Below are 17,048 nucleotides of genomic sequence, written 5' to 3'. Positions count from 1 at the left end.
TATTTTGAAATGTGGTCCATTTACCAATTGTATGTGGCTCTGAAGAAAAATGACAGACGTTGGCAATGATTCATCTCAGTTTAATGCTTTTGTGCAAAACATATTTGCCCCAATCGTCAAGTACCAAAGATACAGTAGATATGAAGTAGACTATACAGCTCCATCAATTACATATTTTTTAGATTTAAAATCAAATGAGTCCCTGCAATGGGACAATCAAGTAATGCCTCAACAACACATGGGGAAAAAATAAATACATACCTTCCCATCCAACATTTCCCTTGCTGAATTGCACCACTATGGGGAGCCAATGCACCATAATGAACTAAGGGTGAAATTATTCCAATAGTATCAAACAGCACCTATCTGTTAGGTTTGTTTATCTGTTCTGACTACCTGGGTACATTAGTATCCAAAAATATAATAAAGAGTATATGATACTTAAATTCTCAAATTTAGTAACTTCACAAAAACTATTAAATTCCTTAACAGTGAAGCCAGAGACAACGGAAGGATTTTGTGTTATATTTTGTGACAGCTGTCCAAACCATTCCTACCATATGTGCAAATTAAAGTGCACACGTTGAAAATGAAAGAAACTCTCACTTTTAAATAAACACCTACAACATAATTTGATTTTTATTTTCTTTTATTGAAACATACATTACAGCCCTGTATGGTAAATTATATGCCATGACAATTGGCCAGGACTCTTCCCAAACATATCAAACTGCAGTATGTCAGTATGTATCCCAGAATGCATTTTGAAAAGTAGTGTACAACCGATGGTCTTATTATATACCGTCATGCATTGCGCTGATAGAGAAAAACTGATTGTCCGACGGCAATGACGTAATTAACGGGGCCGAAATAACGATAGGAGTAGGGCCCGAAAGTGTTGTTTTAATAATGCGAGTGAGCTCACTATATAGTGCTCTACATACTCCCTACATAGGAGGTAGGGAGTAGTGAATGAGTGGGGAGTGTCTGCAAATCCAAAAATGTATTCATCATCTCTTCTTTTTCTTCTACGGTTTTCTTTAAGGGTTTTGCTGAAAATTATTGTTGAGCATAACAGACATAGGAATAGGCTGTTTTCACAGCAGACATAGTGACTTGTCATTGCAGAAAAAGCACAGGTGTTACTAATAACATCAAGGATGGCTCTGTCCCAGTAAGCCACGACAGTGTGACAGTGAGCCAGCCTACACAATACCTGAAACACACACAGCCCACAGCAGCTAAATGAAATTCAGCCAAAATGTATTTTGTTATTTACATCTGTGCTTATCCTTCAGTGAAATGCAGTTTTCACCAACAAGTCATTTTTGAAAATATCATAGGCATGACAGATTATGTCTACTTGTCATGTCTAAGACTGGGTAATTTCTATGTATCAGATGTTTGTAAAAGATGGTTGTATTTTACTGCCCACAGGGCATTATGGAGTTAAGCGTGGTTTTAGCATCAGTGTTGGTCTCATCTATATCTTGGTGGATTACTCTCTGTTTATAGGATCGGCTCCGATCCTGCTGATGGGTCAATGAAGCAATGAAGTGTTGTAATAACATCGACTGTCATCCTGCGGGGGGCAGCACTGCACCGCGCATTTGAGTGCAGTGATTCAGTCGGAAACCGGAAGTTCGTCACTAGCTGGCGATCGCTGCCATTTTGACGGGGAGAGTGAAGAGCTGGGATAACTGCGTGTCTGTTGTTTAGCGATTTACACATAAAAACATTTCACCATGGCTATGCAAGCAGCGAAACGCGCTAATGTAAGTTTGAAGCAGTCGGTTGGTGTATTCTGTGATTAATACAACTAATAATTCTAGCTTAACTTGGCCAGAAGCTGGCGTCACCCAGCGGTAGCACACGGTTAGCATGCTAACGAATTGAAAACAATCACACTGCCTATTTTTAAAACTTTAATTTTTATTGAGACTGCTTTTGATAGACAACTCAAATCAACTGTTTATTTCAGTGACGTATTTTGGACCATCTGGTGTCTTTGTTTTAGACATGTGGCAGCACGTACTCGCATGAAACACTTTAACATCGTTAGTTAAAAAGTGAAAATGTGTTAGCTACATTTGTTTATTGGTTCCTGAACGACGTACTTAATCTAATTTAGGGGTGTGTGATATGGCTTCTCGGGAACTAAATTAGTAAGTTAATGGTCATTCCACAAAGAAAAGAGGCAAACAACTTGGAAGATTGCTCTATGTGTGGCATGAGTTAGTGTTTTTATTTGGAATTGACCTGGCAGTGGTTTTGTTTTGGGTTTGCCAGCTAGTAAAGTTATTGCGTCCTCATCGACTTCTCTGTGGTTTAACCGATTGTCTAAAACGACTTTAACTCACCTGTTTTTCATTCTTTGTGCTACAGATACGATTACCTCCTGAGGTGAACAGAATCCTGTATGTCAGGAACCTTCCTTACAAGATCACAGCTGAGGAAATGTATGATATCTTTGGGAAGTATGGACCAATACGTCAGATCAGAACGTAAGTTGTTCTACATGTCTATGTAGAGCAAATGGGCCAAAGGAAGTACTTATCAAGAATTTTGATTGAATCATTCATAGTTGATGTTTGTCCATGAGATACATATGAAATTGGGCTAATTACTTTTTGTGAGTGTGGTCAGTTTATATTGTTATTATTATAGCATATAATGTTATTATAGTAACGCACACATCCCACATCAGTTTATGTGGCATTTTTTGTGCCATTGTAAAGATTACATGGATACAAAACAATGATTCCTTTCCCATCATTTTTTGGAGGCACATGTTAACAGATCAGTACTGCTCAGATTGCTAAGTCATGTAGGTTAATCAGCACTGACAGATTTCTATCTCTTGAAAAAGGCAATTCGATACATACACACATTTATTAGGATAGGAGAAAAACATAGCCTGAAAGAGGATGGTCAGAATGTTTTAGACTACATACGTCACAATTTATGCTGCACAGATTTTTAGATCCCATCAATGAAATATCAGTATTGCCCTTTATACATTTACAAATAATATCCTACATATAAATCATAAATGGATTGTAAACTGATTTGGTTCCATTAAAATGTCTTTTTCTTTTGCATGTAAACTGGACATTCCCCTAAACACCCGTGGGACACTTGATAGTCACTTCCTGTGTGTTTTGTTCTGTTTGCTTTTTAGAGGGAACACACCTGAATCGAGAGGAACGGCATATGTGGTTTATGAAGACATCTTTGATGCCAAGAATGCATGTGACCATCTGTCAGGCTTCAATGTCTGCAACCGTTACCTTGTGGTTCTTTACTACAATGCAAACAGAGTATGTATCAGCATTAGAGTGTCAGTAGGCATCATCTGGTCAAAGGGCAATGATGAAAAAATATAGTTTTTGGAACTGAACAACATAATCTCTAGAGAATATAAACATATATATGTTCATGCAGTTATCCCAAATTTAATAAAGGTTTTCTCTGTTGTATCCACTCTCTTTGCAGGCTTTCCAAAAAATGGACACAAAGAAGAAAGAGGAACAGCTGAAGCTTCTGAAAGAGAAATATGGCATCAACACAGACCCTCCAAAGTAGCGTGCTGGAAACTCCATCCAGCACAGCCCCCGTTTTCACCTTCATTTCAGAAGTTTTCTTTTTCTATCTACAGCAAATCCTTTGTTCATGTGGTTTATGCTGGTAATGATTTACTCATACAGACATATTTTTTTTTTAAGCTTTAGTTGAAATGATGGGTTAAATTTTTGTTTTGTTTCATTATTTCCATCATCAAATACACCCGTCTGTTTGATTTTCAGAATAAGGGTTCAACGTTTTTGTTGGCGCTCCTCTCAAAGTGAACTTGTCTGCAAGAAATATGTCTTTCCTTGTGATTGTATTCACCCTGTAACATGTTTAAATCTGCTAGAGCAGATTATTTTTCAGTATTTTGTCACTTCTTTCATAATTCTCCAATATTTTAATTTAAAGCTAGCCATGGTCATGTATATGGTTCCTCTAAAATAAATGTTCCTTTTCTAAAAGCTCCTGTCTCCTCCCTTTTTATGTACTGTAGATGTAATGAAGTGGAAGTGCTGTGCTGTCTTTGTACGAACCCATTCAGATCAACAGACTCTATGCACTTTCCACATTTGCACAGGGTTTAGGGGGTTGCCAGATTCTTGGTTTGCCTGAAGCTTCAAACAGCTTGTGCTGATGAAATCCCTGGGGTTTTAGTTTGGAGTTTACTATATACGTGTGTGAGGACACAAGCCCACAACTGAACCCTGTGTAATCAGTGGTGATATGCCAAAGAGTCATGGGTAAATATTACAGGCTTTCTCAGTCATTTCCAGTGTTCCTTATGTATAGATAAAAAAAAAAAAAAGTAATTCCATACTCACAATGTAAATCAAGAATGTCTTCCAGTAAGCAGAATCATTACAGCCTTTTCAATACTGCTCATTATATTTTCTCTTGCACTGTGACATCAATCATGGGACAATGTGTGTTAATGTCAGTACAATGAGGGAGCAACTTGCAACAAATCTCCACAGAAGGTGATTAGTGGAAGAAGGACTCAGATCCTTGTGTAAAAGCAGTATGACCACAATATATTTTAAAAACAAAAATCAACTGGTAGTGAAAGTAATGTTAAAGTCCTGCATTCTAAGTATTATTTAAGTTAAAATACCATGTTTTTAAATTATGAGATTGTAAAAAAATATATATTCTAAGCAACTTAGGAGAAAAATACACATCTAAATAGTATTATAAATTGGTATGTTTTTCAGAAACATTGTCACAATAACCATTCGGCTGCAAGCTACAATAGGCTGGTCACGACATCTCCTACCCACCAGTTTAAGTCAGTTTAACACCTTATATAATTAGCCAAAATGAATGGATTAACAGTTTAAATAATTAGCTTAAAGTACTACACAAACTGTTGAAATTATTAGATACTAGTAATGGAGTAACAGTTGAAATAGTCAGCGACAGCTAATGGATAAACTGTTGACATAGCTAAAGGTACTGCATAAACTGTTGACATAGCTATAAGTAATTGATAAACAGTTGATATAATTAGCTAAAGGTAAAGGATAAATGAATTGAAATGTATAGCTGAAAATAATGGACGATGCAAACTTGACAAAACTGAGCCAAACAGTTAAAATTCGAGAATATGAAACAAATTTTAATAATATCCTCTGTTATGTGGTGTTACTCAACATCTACAATCTAAAATAAATTCAAATGAACACAATTGGAACATTTCACTGCAGTATTTGAGCTAATCTGATAGGAATGTTGGGGTATAAAAAGATTGGGAACCAGTGGTCTAGGTGTAATTTACATCTGATGTTGCTTGAGAAGATGGTTTGTTGAGTTAGCAGACCAGACAAGATCCCATAGAGTTCCTTTTATTAGATTAAATCACAACACAGGGAGTAGTGCAGCCATGTTGTCAGGGACACAATACATGCTACAAAAGAATCCTTGTACACAGTTGCCTTTGCTTACATTTGGTATCTTGATAGCATTAATAGTAATAACAGAGTTAGTATTAGAAACATTATCTGGCCAAAGATTTTCATGTAAAGAAGTTCAGATTACAAACTGACAGGGGAAAAGCCACACTGTTGAGAGATGACTGACTGGTATGCTAGATCTTTATTGAAATACAGTTTAGTATGACATAACACATCTTCTTTAGCCTCCTTTAGCTCTTAAAACATTGGTAGTATTAATGCAAGTTGGAAAGTGTCTGCTGTGCCTCAGACAGGGCCAGGTAAACCTATTTTAAGATGCAATCAGGATTAGATGTTATTTCCAAATCATGTTTAGGAGGTTTCACACTTCGCTGAACTTCTCTACATTTAGTATGCATCAGTATGTGTACAATGTGTGATGGGGGGAGTAAAAAAGTACAAAAAGATTGACATATTTTTAAGAGAGAAATACTTTGAGGGTTGGGGAGGTCAAATTGTCCAACCCACTAAACACATGTCTTTACAGTAAGGACTGTCCTCTAGTAGTTACAGTGTATAATGAAACACCATTCACTGCTCCTCTCACTACTTTTGCACTCATGTACTTCCACTGAAAAAGACAAACAATAAAGTTAAAATGCTGCCTTATTTCTTTTCCTCGTTAACGAGTCTAAAGAAACTCCTCTGAATTCATCGCATTGATATGCAACCTGTAGGCTAATTGGAAAAAAGTGGCTGTGATGGTGACACACAGATTATAACTTAGTTTGACAACAATGCTCTCCAACTATAGATGAATAATTAGTTCTTCTTTCTAATCTAATTTAACTCCAGCTGGGGTAAGCTCCATTTATTCTCCAGGGAAACCTAATGTAAATGTTTGATCTCACTTGCCTCCAGTCTGTTTGCTTCAAAAATGTAACATTTTATCTCTGATACTGGTTTAAAATGATGGATTCCTCCACATTCAGTATCTGATCATTTGCATTGAAATAGTGTGTTTGAATGCACAGGGGCTGGGATTTAGTTCTTAGCAACATATACTACAGCTAATCTACAACATGCTCCGACAGTTAAAGCAAACAAAAAAAACCGTCTCGACAGATCACAAAAATCACATCCCATATGACGATACTTGTAGAAGGACCTACTGCTATATGATTTTTTCTCCCTATTCAGTGTCACCACGCCGCTTTGATAAGGCTTTCTGTCTTCGATTACAGGATGCAAAATGAGGAGTTTTTTAAGGCAGAACCTAAAGGCATGCAAATTAACTACATTTACATTTTTTTACTGACATTACAAGCATGTTTTGGAAGGAAAAGTTGGACAAACGCTAACCATCTCTTCTAGAACTAATATTCGAGATGGTGGATAGAATGTTTTATTGGAGGCAGATACATTATCATAGGAATTTGGTTCAGTTGACATTACTCAGTATTGTGAAACACGTACAGCTAGCGTCAGTAAACTTGGAACAATAAATAGAGTAGCGGCAAATTCAACATAGCACATCACTGATGTGCAAGCTCCAGTCGAATGAAACTGTATGGAAAATACTTTGCACACTTCACATTTTGGCAGTTGATCATTAAATAATTTAAATATATATTCATATTTATATATCTATATATAGTATTTGTGCGAGGTGTTCATATGTAGTTAGAGGTGTGTGTGTGTGTGTGTGTGTTTGTGTGTGTGTGTGTGTGTGTGTGTATGGTGTGAGTGTGCACCTGCACACTGTTGTATGTTGTGTGTAGATCTTTTTATAGCAAATAACATTCTCATGCACACGAGTGTTTCAAACACAAGAAGCAGATCCATTGAAAGGTAGTCCAAGCATTTTTTTTTTCAGTGGAAATAGCTGCAAACTGAATGGAACATGAAATTCTTTCTGTGCAGTCCTTGGCGACTGGTGGAGCGCTTCGCTCGCCCTCTGGCCTATTTCTGGAGGTCACACTGCAGCAGTAATACGATGGACGGGTCACTCTTGGCCGCTTCTTTGAACTCCTCCAGCGAGATCTGGTCGTCGTTGTTCTTATCCATCTTGGAGAAGATCCTGTCCACCCTCTGCTCGGGCGTCAGGCCGTCCTCGTTCATTTTCATCATGATCACTGTGCCCACCATCTTGTAGATAGCCTGCAGGTAGAGAAATAGAGCAGCAGTGTTTTTAGAAGAGATGAGGTACAAGTCTCTTAATGCATCAATGTTTTCTTCACCTTGTCTTTTCCTGAGCGGTTGCAAGGAAAAGATGCGAGGACAGAGGAATCAAGGAAACATGTTTGTGTGTTAAAATGAGGTGTCCTTTCCAAAGTTTCTCATGACAGCAGCACAGATGGGTTGGCGTCAACTACTCTGTAGCACCTATGAGTCTGTATTTGCACAGACAATGTGATGTTCTGTCCAAATAAAAATAAAGGTGCATAGTAACCACAGTCTGTGTGCTATTTGCTTCTATTTATTCATACTTACTGATGTTCTCCAACATAAAAAACTACATGTGAACGATTAGTCTCTGCAAACATCCACACATGCATGAAAAAAACAACTTTTCTATATTTATTCTACGTACACATCAGTGGAACCACTGTTTACCAGAAACCACTGTTTTTTAATTGGTTATTTGTGTCTGCATGTACGGCTGTTTGTAAAATAATTTTCTAATAATCCCGGTTATGAGTAAAATTAATTATAATTTTTAGTCTAAATATTTTAGAAGAATGGGAAATAAGCCAATATTAATATATCTTGCATAAATATATGGGGCATAGTGATTTCAGCATCACATTTGAGTGGAAAGAAATGATGCCAGTAGACAATGTAATGTAATGCAATAACAAAAACATCTTCCCCTCTGCCTGACTATAATATTCTGCATCAGGCAGAGACAAAGTAAACCCCAAATTCTAGATGTGTGTGCTCGAAACATGCACGTATGCCTCTTGTTGCTTGTTTCATATTATCCATGTTTATGAATGTGTTGTCAGGCCCTGTAGGCTCAACCCTCTGCTGTATAACCTTTAACTAACAAAAAAAAAATCAAACATGCTTCATCCTTGTGACTCAGCAGGTTAAAAAGCAAACAATCATGCGGCAATGGATCGCCTGCTTGCTAAATGTCGCCACCAAACAAAGCAGGAGAACCTTAAAGAAATAGTTCTCTACACTTACTCGCTTTCTTGCTGAGAGTGAAATGAGCAGATTGATCCCACTCTCATGTATATAAGCTAAATATACTGGTAGGTGGGTTTTGTTACCTTCAGCCAGGCTAGCTGTTTCTGGTCTTTATGCTAAGCAAAGCTAACTGTCTCCTGACTTTAGCTTCATAACAAGCATTCAGACATGAGTGGTATGAATCTTCTCATCTAACTTTTACCAAGAAATGCCATTAACATAAACTGTGTCTGTCAATTATAATTATACATGCTATAAATTGAAACAGTATTGCCAATAAATGCACTGATGCTACTTAATCGTTAAAAGTTCAAGACGTATAAATAAATATCAAGATTACTAATATTTTAACTTGAGAATAAGGACTTGATTGCAATGTGGCTGTGAAGGCAAATTTAAAAAGTCAATTTAGCACCCCAATAAAGATTATTCCAAGATTATTCTCTGCTTTACCTCGATGATCTCCAGCATCTCCACCCGTGTGATCTTGCCATCTCCATCCAGGTCGTACATGTTAAAGGCCCAGTTGAGTTTCTGCTCGAAGCTGCCTCGTGATGTGATGGACAACGCACAGATGAACTCTCTGAAGTCGATGGTGCCATCACTGTTCTTGTCGAAGGTCCTAAAGGCGTGCTGGGCGAACTTGGACGCGTCGCCATAAGGGAAGAACTGGAATGAAAAAAGAAAAGAAAGTATAGCTTTTTCCCCCATGGTCAAGACTTCCAAAATTAGCTTGTTTTAATAACCCCTCCACAAATGATGCCTTGCGTATTGAAGCCATGTTGAAGGACACTTTGCTAGTTTGTCAGTTTTGAGCCAGTAAAACCACTCTGCTAATCTGAAATGGGGAAACTTTCACGTCCCGAGTCATAAGCTTGATCTCTCGATGATGCAAACACCACGCAAAAGGAACATCAATATTCAGCAAGAAGAAAAGGTCAGAGGTTAATGCCATGGATGGCCACTGCTCCGTTGCTTGGCTCGCCATCGACTGTAGACCGTGAACAGTGTGGTTAGCCGCGAGAAGCCGAGCGATTCATTAGATATAACCTTCCACATGACCTTGCTTTTTTTCATTTTGCAGCCCTGATTCATGGTTATTACACAGAAACCGCCACCAGTGTTTCCAGGTCACAAGCCACAGAACTAACATATAATTTGTACATTATTACCTTGAAGCAAAAGGGAATGTTTTGGAACAGATTGGATTTCAGCTTCATGATATGGTAATTACAAATTTGGCTTACTTTCAAATACTTTCTGGCTATCTTGCGAATGCTATTTCATTCTGTCTTAGCTCTGGTTTTGGTCTCCACCAACTCCTGAGGGAAATATCTAGCTTCATCAGCTAGTTGCTAACGTTGTCTGTCTGCTGTTTGGCGCTGGACATGAAGCATACAGTTTTTAGAGCTGCCTGCTGCGTCTAGAATTGATGTTGGCGAGAGTGAATCAAAACAGTAAATATGCTAGCTGTAAAACCCAAACAATTAATTTAAAGACAGTCAAAATGTAAAGCTGAGTGAAAACTGCACAGTCGGGTGATCATTATCTGTGGTTTCATGAGAGCGACCCCTTTCCCATTCCACATTTCATCCATTATAATTGTTAAAAAGTTTGATTATAGCAGCTCTAAACTTCAGAAGAGTAAAGGGGAACTTTCAAAGCAGTTGGGGAAAAAATCTGCTGCAGTTTCACGCGGCAAGCAATCAGAGGCACGTGTACTTTTCTTTTAGGCTACACTGTGTCCTTGTGTGTAGCAGACACTCTCGTCATACAGAGGTGAAGAAACAGGCGAGGATGCTGCCCTGGCCTTTGCTAAGAGTAACTATCCCAGCATGCGCAAAAAACAGGGGGGGGGGGGGGGGGGGGTAAAGGCTATGAATCCTAATGGGAGAGGAGAGAGTGCAGTGGATGGGAGTTAAAAAGAGAGAGGGCTGAGGGGGAGAAAGAAACAGAGAGAGAGGAGGAGAATAAATAGAACATGGTTACACAGTGAGAATCACTTCTGCCCATCTGCAATAAGGTCCCCGCCATGTAAATTTTTACTGCAGTAGTAACTGATCAGACTGCAGTGTTAACAGACAGGGGTGGGGGGGGGGGTGTTGGGCAGAGAGAGAGGAATGTCAGTGAGCAAAGAGATGAGGAGAGACAGAAGAATGGAGACAGGAAAGAAAAGATGGAGAGGAGACTAAAATGAGTGTGACAGAGGAAGTGTTAGAGGGAGTCCCAGGTCCCTATCTGCCCTTTTGCTCCGGAGAAGCCAAACTAATTTGAGGAAGGAAGCCCCCATGGGACAGGGGGCAGGCGCAGAGCTGCCAGGATGGACAGGACACCACCTGACACTTTCTGCACAAATGCGACATGGCTTACTCCCCACTAGTGCTGCCCCCTGACCCCGTATGGACCTCCATTAGCTCGTCTGCCCGAGCTCTGGAGGAGCAGGAGGCGGCATGTGGAACGGACAGGACGACGTGGGAATGAGGAGTTGATGGGAAGGAGGGGAGAGGGAAAATGAGAGGGAGGAGGAAAAGTGTCAGGGAAGTGATGCACCAGAGATGATGATGGGAGGGAGGGGGAGAGAAAGCCACTGCGGCGCCTCGACAATCTGGCAAGTTATGAAACACTTTCTTATGTAAAAATGGAGAGAAGAAAGAAAAAAAGTGGGACAGGGTGACGAGACTGTGAAATTCCTCCATCTGAGTTTCTCTGGTTCATCTTATCTGTCTTTGTCACACCTAGAAGCATTGTTAGACGTCAGAGAAATAGACAGCAGCTGTCAAGGAGGAAAAACAAAACCTTCACTCGATGGCACACAATTACCAATATGACCTGGTCAGGACTTGAAGCGACTGTTTTCTCGCCTTTACAGCTACGGATATTAGGCTGTTAACATTTCCATTAAGTCTTATCTCTCTCCTGATTTGGCTCCCATTTGCCGTTACGGCTGTTTGATACGGCTGTTTGAAGTCGGCCATCAAAGAACAGGCTGAATGCCGCTCAGGGATGAGCCAGGCGTACAGGCACAGCTGGCTTAATAAAGGCTAATGTCGCTGTGTTTGTGTGTGTCAACCAGTGTGTGGCGAGGACTATTCTGTGAAACGGATACCCTGAAATACCCAACCTCCACACGCGCACGACCCAAAACATGCTGCTGTTAAATGGAACATTAAAGCCTTCATAATCAGCCTGCAAGCTGGCACTGGTGCTGATCCAAAAGCTGGGAGAGGGAAAGCCAGAGGGAAGGGAGGGAAGAGGAGAAGAAGAGAGGATAGACACGCAGGAAGAGGGAGGAATGAGAGGAAGAGAAAGAGTGAGAGAAATAGCACAAAATAGAAAGACACACTTCACTAGTCACACTTCAGTGAAGGCCATTTCACACTAACAGAACAGTGACTGACTGTAAGATCATAGAACAGATGAATAATGCAGCTCAAAACACTGAAACAGCACAAAGAAGTGACTCAACAGCAAACCTCAGATGAGAAGCTCAAGAAGCTCATCAGTAACAAGCGACATCTGACTTGTGTTTGGTTTGAAAATAACTTCAGGTTAGGTAACAGCAATATTCGATCCAGACTTGCCTGCCTGCGCTGCCAGCTCTTCAGATAACAGTTAAGCTGGACAGACATCTTGTAGCTTAAAAGCTTGCAGTGTTGAGCTCGCGAGGGTTAGGATTTAAATGCGATGAAGATTTATTTACTATATGCACATTCTGTTGCAGTTTTGTGGAGCTGCAGATTGCATGTAACTGGATTACTGTTATCTGAGTACTAAAAAAATATATTAAAAAATGGTAAATGTAAGCCTTTATAAGTGTAACTGATTAGAGGCAGCCTACTGTAAGTAGTTCTCTGCAGCATCTCCCCACCCACTGAGACACCCTACTGTCATAAAGCAATATGAATCTATTGAATATATTAATATACTGTATTCTTTTTGGATGAATAATTAATTTACTTTCACTGTCAATTGATCTGTTGATTCATTTGTCATTTAGTTTTAAAATGTTCCTGTCACACCTTTACATGGCCATAATGTGTAAAGAGAACTGTACTCTATATTTTGATCAGTCAGATAAGTCTAAACACTGACACTTACTTGCTTTTTCCTGCGCTTTCAACTAATGGAAATAGCTATCTGTTTGTATAATATGGAGCACTTTGTCATAAGTAAATGTGGAAGACTCATTTTAGAAAAAGGAGGAAAGCACGCTACTTTTTGCTAGCTCGCTCAGCCTAAATTTTGTTTATATTGCAACTTGTCCTTGTACCTAAACCACAAAATAGGTCGATTGACAGTGACATCCAAAACAACATAAATAATGGTTGGAAAGTACCAGTCCAGCAACAGACATGCTGGATCTTAAGGACGTTAGATAAGTCTCCTGACATTAAACCCATGGTAAATGTGAAACGGTCGCAGTTTTGTTGGTTTAGGCAACAAAACTACTTTGTTAAGTTTAGGATAAGATCATGGTTTGGATTTAAACAACTACGATACGTAAGTTTCTTGACCTTAAGTAACGCAAGTCACGTCAATTAAGTCACCTACATTGCGCTTTAAATAACTGTCTTCATTTCACACGGGACTCGAACTCTATTCGACTGGGTGGTAGTCCTTTGCTCATCTGACCATTCCATCCACCTCACCCACCTCCTTACATAGACCTTCTCACAGTGTTATTTCTCGCTCTTCATACTACATCACCTGACTTCACTTGCTCCTGTCATACTGAGTACGGCCACTAGAGGTCACTGCCTAAAAATAAATGTAAATATGGGTCATAAATAGCTGCTTGAACAATCCACCTATACAGCAGTTTTTGTTTTTGCAACAGAAAAACATGATGTTTTTATTTGTTTGCACAAAGTTGTATAAAAACATTAAAATGGCAATTCTGAACTTTTGATGCAAACGTCGCCATATGCATCATTTCCCGTGCACAATTTAATTACCACACTTGAAAGGCAGATGCTGCCAGAAACTATACAAAGAGACAACTAAATGTAAATGTAAATACATTTAATGGCTATTGCTGAAAAAGTGTCAGGCATAAATAGAAAAAAAATGTAAGTATTGTAACATCATAATAATAATATAATAATAATCATAATACTAATGATAATAGTCAACTTTATTTATATAATACTTTTCTTAATAAGGTTAAGTGCTTCACAGAAAAAAACAACGCAGATAAAGAGCCAAATCAAAACAACACAATAATTAAGACCCTTCTCCGTATATGCCAGCTGCAATTAATCACACCTGATTTGACACGCTGCCAAAACAGACCTCTCCCTGTTCCCCCTATTTCCCCAGAACACAACCCAATGGGTGATCATTCATTGCACTCATAATGCCCGCCCTGGACCGCTGCCATGGAGATGCCATGCTCTGTCGTGTGTGCCTTTATTTTCCACTGACAGTGTCTGATTCCAAATCCATCCATCTCCATATCTTTCTGATCTCCTTGCTGCTTCCATTGTCCAGGGACACATGCTAACATGACACACACACACACACACACACTCACATGTACACACTTTTGGGAGCCTCAGAGCTCATTGGTTCGTGGGTTCCCTCTCCCTAAACAATATGGATGGTTCAATATGATTTTACTCCAAGGATAAATGTTATCATTACCTGCAGGACTAGTGCCAAAAGAAAAAATTATTCCTCACTATGCTTGGTGACCACCTAAACTGGAACATCAGAGAATAGAATAAAATAGAATGCAATCGATCTGAGCTGCACAGTTAATAACAATTTATAGACTAAAGCCTATTGAAATTTCCACACAGCTTTCATGAAGCCCACAAGGTCATCTATCCTCGCATAAGGGTCCTAGAGGCACTGCCTCTAACAATATGTAGAAGGTTTGTCATTGGCTATTCATCTCCCCAGCATACAAGCACAGGTTTTAGAGGTCAGTCTGAGACTGGAATTTGCCCTTCAAAGAACTTGAGGTCCGTATTTTCCCGTTAGCAATACACTCAAAAATGAGGCTTTGACTTGTCATTCCACTGTGGCACCAGAGGGCTATGGAAATAATGCCTTATGTTTCATGCACCACTTTGCTAACATTGTCACATGCAGTCAAGCTTATCTGGAGATACACATTAGCAGGACCTTGGTTTGACAGCAGTGGCTTTGTCAAGGCATCGTTTAGATGCTTCTTCACTGAGCAGAACGCAATGGCATGAGAAGGAGAGAGCGAGGGAATAGATGCATAATCTATTGCTGGGGTATTTACATTGTGTGTGTGTCTGCGTGAGAGTCGGAGCCTGCGTGTGCTCTTACATAAACCCTCAGTGACATGCCAGACAGCAACAGAAACTTAGCCAGCGTACTACTGTAGCTGCTACTGCTTCAAAGCCTCCAGGGTCTGCACAGATAGGAAACACAAACGCACGCACACACACGCATACAAACACATTCAATCCCCTCTGCTCTGTAAATAGAATTTTTAATCATCTGCTTGTTCCTTTCAGATGGGTGTCTGCTGTGATATCAGTGTCACCAAAGGTAAAAAAGTTAGCAGTAATTCATTCCATAGAAAATTTTCTCAGTGACCCCTAAAATAAGCATGTTTTTTCTAATCTTATTAAAATCATAATCCTTAAAATTCCATGAAGTCTATCTAGCTATCTATATATGTATATACATATATAGATATAGATATATAGATGAAGAGCGGCAGGTGACAGGGAACAAACCTCCACCTCCTTTGATTCTGATTACATCACATGAGAAAATGGCTGCCATCACACAGGTACTACAATGAATTGGATACGGCAGGGATGGATCTCTGGCTGTGGCGGTGTAATCAGACATAAATGCAGTAATAAATGTGTGACCTTTGTTTATGGTCAAGGTTTGTAAGATGAGTGAGACAATAGGCTTTCAAGAAAAGGGGCTACTTGTAAAATATAAACCACAAATGAGAAGTGTAACGGGTACTGGTGTGTGGGTTGTAGGTAGGGAGGGTGGGTGTCCTCCTGTTTTGCCACATGCAAACTATACAGCAGACTGATCAAAAGGATCAGCTTTGAATGGCTGGCTAGATATCCCTGCTGCCTATTATGAATTATAGTTCTGATTCCTGGACTGTACACAATCATTCAGCTTGTGATTTAAGAGGAATTTGGAAAGGACCTGCCCCTGACCCTAGTTTATCTGTGCTTACAAAACACCCATCTGGTAGCGTTAATAACAGCACAACAGCAGATGGCACTAGTGAGTGTGGAAATGTATTTCATGCCTCAGGGGAAGGGTGAGGAGAATGGTTAATGGCATTGAGAAAAGAATGACTAGAGGAGGGAAAGAGAGAGAAAGTCTGCAATTAGAGGTAAATCTGTCACACTACTTCCCTGTCAGTAGCCCCATATCAATAACTATTTATTCTGGTGTTAAAATATACTAAAACAAAGGTATTTATCAACATCTCAGTACAAAGAAACATCATGTCTAGCGCATTCCACCAGTGCCATTTTCCTGCTTTTTTGCTACCAACTCTGATCTAAATCAGAAACAGAGAAGCAGCCAAGCAGGGCAGGAAGCAGAGTCTGACTCACTGCTGGCTGCCAGGTTTGGCAGGTAGACCTGAGGGCTACCCTCTGCTCCTTGTGACGCAATTCAAAGCGAGGCAGAATAACAGAGAAAAAGAGGAGGACTTGCTCGCTTTATCTTCACTTGCCAGTGGTGTGTCCAGAATGGCTAATGCTTAGCAAGTTAAAAATCTCCCAATCGACCTGTAAGCTTCTGAGGCTCAGCAGGGCCAAAGGATCAAAGAGCCAGAGAGGAATGGAGGAAGATGGAGAAAGAGGTGAGAGAAGAAGTGGAAGGGTAAGATATGGGGAGGTAATACGGAACAACACCACACAACCTCTTTCCCATTTTCTCTAGATGTCAACAGTATGGTTCATTATTTACATTGTGCCTCCATTCTACATGACTCATCAAACCTCCTTGGCTATTCCTCCTCAAGCATAAAATCATCATGGCTGCTCAATCTCGTCTGAGTCTGTGCACGTGTATGAGAAACCCTCCTACGTCTGAATCTGCAATCAAACACTCGTGTGTTTGTACACCCTGCTGCCTCAAAATGATGTCCATCTGACTTAGAGGGAGCTAAAACATCCACACGATGTCTAAATGGTTTATATAATCTCCCTCATATTTGAGTGAATTTATTAAAACCAACCAATATGCATTTATTCTAACCCTGAGGTGCATGTAAATATAGATCTAGCTGTATTCTCATGATACAGCGACTCAAAGGTAACAGGCAGGCCTGTGACCCATTTTAAGAGACAGCTGACTGCTGTAAGTCATTAGTAGTGCTCTCATTTTGTTGTGCAGGGCATTAATGTGCTGCATTAAGATGAACAGCAG

The 17,048-nt window shown here is 39.7% G+C and overlaps 2 protein-coding genes across 2 annotated transcripts in view; one reads left to right on the top strand and one right to left on the bottom strand.

Annotated features, from left to right (window-relative positions):
- The first annotated feature begins 1,624 nt into the window (after positions 1–1,624).
- Positions 1,625–4,031, top strand: sf3b6 (splicing factor 3b, subunit 6). Its single transcript, XM_038727344.1, has 4 exons — positions 1,625–1,775; positions 2,386–2,504; positions 3,182–3,320; positions 3,496–4,031. The coding sequence occupies exons 1-4, from the start codon at positions 1,746–1,748 to the stop codon at positions 3,583–3,585; spliced, it is 378 nt and encodes a 125-aa protein (XP_038583272.1). The 5' UTR covers positions 1,625–1,745; the 3' UTR covers positions 3,586–4,031.
- A 1,364-nt stretch (positions 4,032–5,395) lies between these two features.
- The window catches only part of vsnl1a (visinin-like 1a), a 33,075-nt gene continuing 21,422 nt past the window's right edge, over positions 5,396–17,048 (bottom strand). Inside the window, exons 3-4 of the mRNA XM_038727228.1 lie at positions 9,108–9,323; positions 5,396–7,619 (exon numbers count right to left, since the gene is read on the bottom strand). Coding sequence (XP_038583156.1) covers positions 7,422–7,619; positions 9,108–9,323 — 414 coding nt within the window. The 3' untranslated portion in view covers positions 5,396–7,421. The remainder of the gene's footprint in view (positions 7,620–9,107; positions 9,324–17,048) is intronic.

Source organism: Micropterus salmoides, unplaced genomic scaffold (assembly GCF_014851395.1).
Source record: "Micropterus salmoides isolate LMB-PRFRI ecotype aquatic unplaced genomic scaffold, ASM1485139v1 Ms_hic_scaffold_18, whole genome shotgun sequence".
NCBI classification, from domain to species: Eukaryota; Metazoa; Chordata; class Actinopteri; order Centrarchiformes; family Centrarchidae; genus Micropterus; species Micropterus salmoides.
This window is presented reverse-complemented; position numbering and strand designations above follow the sequence as displayed.